The 8,302-nt window shown below is 36.5% G+C and overlaps 2 protein-coding genes across 6 annotated transcripts in view; one reads left to right on the top strand and one right to left on the bottom strand.

Annotated features, from left to right (window-relative positions):
* Positions 1-4,276, bottom strand: part of LOC106876283 (85/88 kDa calcium-independent phospholipase A2) — a 54,877-nt gene extending 50,601 nt beyond the window's left edge. For 2 of the 4 annotated variants that reach the window (XM_052971365.1, XM_014924777.2), the window contains exon 1: positions 4,147-4,273. The gene's annotated coding sequence lies outside the window, so the exon portion shown is untranslated. Of the gene's footprint in view, positions 1-4,146 lie in introns of all 4 variants that reach the window. The other 2 variants (XM_052971366.1, XM_052971367.1) reach the window with 2 other exon arrangements.
* The window catches only part of LOC106879026 (transcription factor MafK), a 129,793-nt gene that overhangs the window by 8,669 nt on the left and 112,822 nt on the right, over positions 1-8,302 (top strand). The window contains exon 1 of one of the 2 annotated variants that reach the window (XM_052971369.1): positions 4,537-5,540. The exons of the other annotated variant lie outside the window; for it this stretch is intronic. Coding sequence (XP_052827329.1) covers positions 5,529-5,540 — 12 coding nt within the window. The 5' untranslated portion in view covers positions 4,537-5,528. Of the gene's footprint in view, positions 1-4,536; positions 5,541-8,302 lie in introns of those variants that run through there. 2 annotated transcript variants of the gene reach the window in all.

The following is an 8,302-nucleotide window of genomic DNA, read 5'->3' as shown; positions in this document are numbered from 1 at the left end:
ACACACACATATATACATACATATACATATATATATACGACGGGCTTCTTTCAGTTTCCGTCTACCGAATCCACTCACAAAGCTTTGGTCGGCCCAAGGCTATAGTAGAAGACACGTGCCCAAGGTGCCACGCAGTGGGACTGAACCCGGAACCATGTGGTTGGTAAGCAAGCTACTTACCACACAGCCACTCCTGCACCTAAAACATATAATAGGCTTTTTTAACATGGAAAAGCTTAGAGGGTCCACCACAGTAAAATAAAAATGAAAGGGGTCCACAAATAAAAAGAAAAATGGTTGAGAACCAGTGTCTTCACACTACCCCATAACCAGGAAATGCTTTTAAAAATAAAATTCTTAACGCACAACACTATTATTGCAATTTCTAAGGGAGACTACTCTGGGATATTTTATTTGCGTTACCTTTCTTGAACATGACGGAAATATTTTTTTGTTTTGTTGCTTTTTTTCCTGTGTCAGCCACGAGTCAATTACTCCCTGTGCTGCTGCATCATTTTGGTGCACATTAGTAATTGGTCTATTATGCAGTTTGTCGTTCCACTCTACTTCTGATCTTCTCAGTTAGTGCCAGAATTATCTGATGTCTTACACAGGAAATCATCCAGATGTTTTAAGGATCTACAGCTGAAATGTTTTTCACAGATTCAAGCTGTTGGTTGGTGCACTGCAACTCTGTTTACATGCATCGCTTGCAGTGGTGGTGTTGGTATCATTAAAAACAAGCATCTGTTGTTGTTATTTACTGATAGTTTTGATGGTGCAAGTGGCAGTCCTTTCTGTTGAAATGCACTGGTTTTGTTTTAATTAATTTTGAAAATAATGAAGAATTTATTAAAACAATTTTGTCTTAATTAAGCTGGCTTAATTAAGTCTCCTAAAAGGATCATGCTCCACGGTGAACTTGCAATCGGAACAAGACCCAGAGGAGGCACGAAATTCCGTTTTAAAGACCAGCTCAATTTTGATCCTGGCTCAAACTAACATCCAGCCATACTCATCGGAATAGATTGCCATGGATAAGACAGCCTGGAGGACTGCTATCCGCAATGGAGCCAGCTCCTTCGAGCAGAACAGACAACAGAATGAGGAGGTAAAACGCAGGAGACTACAGGCTCATTGCTTGCCTAAACATTATGTACAAATTGTGCACGAGTTGCCTCAACCAATTCCTCCAGGACCATTGTGAATCGAACAACATTGTGACTGATGAACAGGCTGGTGGAAAGAAGGGAGTGTGGGGATGTGCAGAACAACTTTTCATAAACAAAGGCATAAATACATACATATGATGATGAGCATCAATTAACGTCCATACTATCCACCCTGGCTCAGGGTGGATAGTTTGACATATAGCTGAGGATAGCTCTGCATTTAAATTGATGTAATGGTTGCATTGTTAAATTAAATAGAGTTGCTTGAAACAATTGTACTGCGTCACCTCTGGATATCCTGTTGCTTATTTTGATATATATATACATATATATACATATATATATACATATATATATACATATATATACATATATATGTATAAAACTTTGATAGTTTTGGCCAGTATAGGCCCAGGTCATGTGTAACTTAATTACACCACCTGGTGAAGTCTTTTAGTCACATATGGGTCACCATGGCCTACTCTAACACACACACTCTCACATATACACATGTGTTTTGAAAGGAGGCATAACTTTTATATTCAAAAGTAGGCATAACTTTTATATTCTCTATTCATAAATCGAACTCCAACAAAATGTTTTGAGTGCCAAATTTCTTCCATTCACTCACCTGTTTGCATGTCTGTGTGTATACACACACAATTACATATGTAAATATATGCCCATACAAATATGTACATATATATAATATACACACATACAAATATTTAAATATATGCATACACACACACACACACATGTACATACACATGTATCTGTACCTGTATATACATATAAACATATATCAACCATTATTTACAATGGAAGAATGTGTCTTCACTTTGTTTGTTGTTACCACAATGTTTCGGCTGGTGTACTCTCCAGCCCTCATCAGGTGTCCTGGTGGAATTTCAATCCCCAACCCTTTATTTGACTAATGGGGTACTCTGTTCTCATTCCTAAGGTGTTCTTTTTTTGCTGATGTTATTTTTTTCTGTTGATGTTATTTCCCTAGTCTATGCCAGGGATTGAACTCAGAATCTGAGGGTTAGTAGCCCATGCTCTTATCCACTACACTATATGCCTGTAGGCAAAAAAAAAAAAATATCTAAGGAATGAGAACAGAGTACCCCATTAGTCAAATAAAAGGTTGGGGATTGAAATTTCACCAGGACACCTGATGAAGACTGATGAGTACACCAGCTGAAACGTTCTGTTAATAACAAAACAAGATGAGTGAGGACTCCTATCCATCCAGTGTGAATAATGTACAGAATTCCTCATCTCAAAAATATATAAACATGGCTTGGGGGAGAGTAGGTGCTGACTGGCAGTACAGAAGCAGAGAAGAAATGCATAATAATAATAATAATAATAAAATGGAGGATAGGGAAATGACAGGCGGAGGAGGGAGGTTAGAGGCAGCAAAAATAGAGAGAGACAGAGAGAAAGAGAGAGAGAGAGCTGTAGAGTGATAGGGGTGGAGGAAGTCAGAGGCACATACCAGTGAATATGAGTGGTGAAGAAGGGTGGATGATAGTGGTCCATGGCTGATATAAGATGGCTTTAAGAACAATATGAAGTTCTATTCATACCTGTGTCTTACACGTATGTGTGTGCATGTGTCTGTGTACACACATGTAACTATGTTTATTCATATTTGCATATATGTGTGAATGTGTGTGTGTATATATATATATATATATATATATATATATAGGTGGAGGAGTGACTGTGTCGTAAGAAGCTTGCTTCCCAACCACATGGTTCCAGGTTCAGTTCCACTGTATGGCACCCTGGTCAAGTGTCTTCTACTATAGCCTTGGACTGACCACAGCCTTGTGAGTGGATTTGGTAGACGGAAACTGAAAGAAGCCCGTCGTATATATATATATATATATATATATATATGATGTGTTTGTGTGTGTCTGTTTGTCCCCCACCATCTCTTGACAACTGACGTTTGTGTGTTTACGTCCCCGTAACTTAGCGGTCCAGCAAGAGAGAGCGATAGAATAAGTACTAGCCCAACAAGGAATAAGTCCTGGGGTCTCTTTGTTCGACTAAAGGCGGTGCTCCAGCATGGCCGTAATCACATACCTGAAACAAGTAAAAGAGTAAATATGCTGGTGTTGTGCCAAAATTTGAAACCAATATATACATATATGGATAATGTATTTTATCATTATTAATAAATTATAGGGTGGCAAAGAAAATTTTAGAAATTTTATTTACCACCAGTGGCCTAGCGAGAGTAAAAACAGTCAATAGACTATGTATTATTCATTAGAAATGCAGAGACGCCTATAATAGGACATCTACTCGCTAGAAATAGCAGCAAAAATACTACATACCACAAAAGTTAGGGATAATTTCGAAAGGAAATGAAAAATAAAAACTTTTACCAATCTATATTCTGTACCATGGTTTCAAGTCAATTTTAGTAAGATAAAGATTATATCTTACAAGGTCAGACTTATATATGGATAATGTATATAGGTATCTACACATGTGTATATTCAGTGTGTGTATATATATATATATATATATATATATATATTGATAGATAGATATATCATGCTGCATATATTTGTGTGTATGTGTATAAATATGAATGTATATATAGATGTATACATGTGTGTATATGTTTATATGTATGTGTGTGTGTGTGAGTGTGAATGTAAATATACATTTCTATGTTCGTATGTATGCTTACCTATCTGCGCATATATATATATAAATAAAATATTGATACATTTATACACGTAAAAATATACACATATACACTAACAGTGCACATACACACACACATTTGCATACAATATATAGAAATATACAAGATTGCATATCTACTTGTATTCCTGAATATATTTGAATATATCTCGATGTCCAGTTATATATAAAAGCATGTGTGTGTGTGTGTATATATATATATATATATAATTACAATTAAAAGTACTATAAATATATTCACCTATGCATTCTTCCCGCATATTATGTGTGTGTGTGTGTGTTCTTACGATTTCTACACATCTTGAAACACCATTCATTGATGACTTCTCTTTCCTTGTTTTGTTTCGTTCACAAGAATTTTTTTTTTATTATTTATATGTTTACATTCATTTTATGTTATTTCGTAATAGCCTCCCCTTCTCTTTACGCGATTCCTCCTCCTTCTTCTAATTCTACGAGGCCTCCCGTTCACTTATTCTAAATTCCTCCTCCTCCTCCACCCGTCGCCTTTGTTGTTGCTCCTCCTCCGCCTCCTCCTCCTTCGTCTCCCGCTCGCTGCTGCTCCTCCCCTTCATCTTCTCCTCCTCCGCCCTCGTCACCACCTTCAGCCGGGGTCGTTTTTATTTACTAAATGTTGTTTTGCTGGTGAAAGTGCACAGCTCGAGAATTCTATTGCTGGATTGTTGTTTCAATATATATATATATACTTATATATATATATATATATATATATATATGTATATACACAAATTTATATATATATAACCACACAAACACACACATATATGTATATTGTACACACATACATAACATTTGTATACAACAACCACAGCAACTTTTAATAACGAATTGCAGCCAGGCACTCCTGTTTATGAAGTCTTTGAAAGGTTAAAGGCCTGAGTGAACGGCGCAAAAAATATACGATATACACACACACACATACACACACACACACACACACACACACACACACACACATGCTTCGTTAACCTCCGTCAGTCCATCCATGCGTCTCATTGTCTGTCTCTCCACACGCACATCCCATCATATTACCTATGTTAACTATCCATTCGTCTGTCTTTGAACCCAAGACATAGATACATCGACATACACAACAGATTTGATTATATCAATACTGGTTTTTTGTTTCCATTCCTGGGTTTCGAAATCTACCTCTTCCTTTACTAACGTCCTCATCGTTTCATCTCTTCGCACATTCACACACACGCATACACTATCCTTATCTATCTATCTATCTATCTATCTATCTACGTATATAATCTACGGCGAAAGCTATATCTGATTCTGGAGAAGTAATTATTACACAAAAACAGCTACGAAAGAAGTTTCTATTCCTGTTTATCATCATCATCATTACCACAAATCTACATCTACATAGCCAGGAAGCCACCCTGCATTAATATATACATATACATACATACATATATATATATATATATATATATATATATATATATATATATATATACACTCACACACACATACACGTACCCCAATCTATCTACGTCTTGAGGGAGGACCTCATAGGAACTGGCCCAGCTATTATTGTCTGTACATGTCGCCAATTCTTGATATTTACCGTATCACTTCACAGACTGCGACATGAGTAAAAAGGTGAGTGACCTATTATTAGTATTTATTACTATTGTTATTATTACTTATTAACTTCTATACTGCCTCTTAGTTCAAATACGTACACTGTGCGTGTGTAGATACGCGCGCGTGTATGTGTGTGTTTTGCCTTAACCGTATTGTTTTATTGAATATTAAGGTGTATATTGTGTATATTGGCTCTGCTCTTTTGCGTCAGGTTCCCGTCAGTTTAAGATCTTTCTCGATTGCCCTTTTGTGGCCGATAAAAAGAAACTTTGTTAATTTTTATTAAATGGTGTATGTATGCATGTCTGTGTGTGGACTTATTGTTTGATATAAAGTTTGGTTCGCTTTCATCCAGTTTTTCTTTCGTTAATTCGTAACCGAATCTATGTTAAGTACGTCCGTTTTTCGTAATCTCTCCCTGTAGCGTAATGTGTCGCCCTTGTGGCTAATTACAAAACCGTTTCGTTGTTATGGTCACTAAGTTATTTGCATGTTCACTATAAAACACGCACACACTCAGGTACATGAAAGTATGTCTGGTTTCACTGTTACTCCTTATCTTGTACAAAAGTTTGAAGGCATATATGTGTGTATGTGCCTGTGTATATATAATGTCTATGTATGTATTGTGTGTGTGCGTTTTGTATATATGCATGTTATATATATACGTACGTAACTATCTGTTTATATATATACATACACACACACACACGCAGGCGTGTGTCTATATATCTATATTCACACACGCACACAGACATCTGTGTATGTATATTTATATACGTTCGCGCGCGCGCAGACCTGTCTATATACACACACACACACTGCATAAGCACATACGCAAATTTATTTTCACCTATACTGTGAACTATAAATATACACTCACGCAATTTCTTCTCTTTCAAGTTTTCGCTTTCTATTTTCTTTACTCCGCCCTTCCCCCTCACAAAGATTTTTTTCAGTACTGGTGTGTGTGTGTGTGTGGGGGGGAAGGGTGTAGCTTAAAGTTTCCTATTTGTATTGTGTGTGTGTGTATTTTACACACATACACATATATACGTGTGTGCATACGCAATTATGTAAGCTATCCTTTCGTTTAAGTTCTCTATCTTGTACCTATCTGTGTGTGTGTAAATTCATTCAATATACATGTCATACTCGCGCACACGCGCTCTCACGCGCGTCTCATTCCGCCACCTCCACCACCACCACCACCACCACCATTTACATGTGTGGATCTGTCATTGATTCACGTTTCCTCATCCCCTCCGTCTCCTCCTCTCTGCTCACTCTTCACATTCTTCCACTTTCTCTCCCTCATAATTCTCATTTCATTGTCAACACTACGTACCTTACAGATGTAACATTACATACACACACACACGCATATATATATATATATATATATATATATATATATATATATATATATATATATATATATATATATATATATATATATACATACATTAATCTATAGATAGATACATACATGCACCGACATACATAAATCTATAGATACATATATGTACATACATATAAATATATACATACACATATATATATATACACATAAATATGTAATAGATGTATACATATATATATACATATACGTATATACATATATACGTTTACATATATACTTACAGAAGTGGCTGTGTGGTAAGTAGTTTGCTTACCAATCACATGGTCCCGGGTTCAGTCCCACTGCATTGCACCTTGGGCAAGTATCTTCTACTATAGCCTCGGGCCAACCAAAGCCTTGTGAGTGGATTTGGTAGACAGAAACTGAAAGAATCCCATCGTATATATGTGTGTGTGTGTGTGTGTCTGCTCCCCCCCAACATCGCTTGACAACCGATGCAGGTGTGTTTACGTCCCCGTAACTTAGCGTTTCGGCAAAAGTAACCGATAGAATAAGTACTAGGCTTACAAAGAATAAGCTCTGGGGTCGATTTGATCCACTAAAACGCGGTGCTCCAGTATGGGCGCAGTCAAATGACTGAAACAAGTAAAAGAGTAAAGAGTATACATATATATATACATATATATTTATATATATACATTCATACATGTACATATATGTAAATTCTTTTATTCTTTTATGTTTCAGTCCGATGACTGTCGTTATGCTGGAGCACCGCCATTATATAATATATATATAATGTGTACACCTCGCCAGTTGTTAAGTTGTAATTAAAATGATAGCGCTTTAATGAATGAAACCGAAGCCTATCTCATTACGTTCGTACATTGCGATATAGGTGACTGTTAAAAGTACTTTTTCTGTTCACGCGTGCACACACCCGACGCACACACATTCTCTTACATACACTCATTTGCTGTGAGTACACGCACAGCGTGTGCTGTATTTAGAATAGGCTAAATAGATGAATATTAAACAGATTTTTATCTAAACTTGTTTACAATTTATGCTCAAATGTAACTATTTTGTAAGAAATTCACCGAGAATATACATTTTCCAGAAAGGAATCTAAGAGAGTCTATAATGAAAATGAAACAATTCTTGGTATTTATGTGGAAGTATCGCATATTTGTCGAAATAGTTTCGAAGTGGTGGCTGTGTGGTAAGTAGCTTGCTTACCAACCACATGGTCCCGGGTTCAGTCCCACTGCGTGGCACCTTGGGCAAGTGTCTTCTACTATAGCCTCGGGCCAACCACAGCCTTGTGAGTGGATTTCGTAGACGGAAACTGAAAGAAGCCCGTCGTATATACGTATATACGTATATATATATATATATATATATATATATATAT

Source organism: Octopus bimaculoides, chromosome 10 (genome assembly GCF_001194135.2).
Source record: "Octopus bimaculoides isolate UCB-OBI-ISO-001 chromosome 10, ASM119413v2, whole genome shotgun sequence".
Classification (NCBI taxonomy): Eukaryota; Metazoa; Mollusca; class Cephalopoda; order Octopoda; family Octopodidae; genus Octopus; species Octopus bimaculoides.
This window is presented reverse-complemented; position numbering and strand designations above follow the sequence as displayed.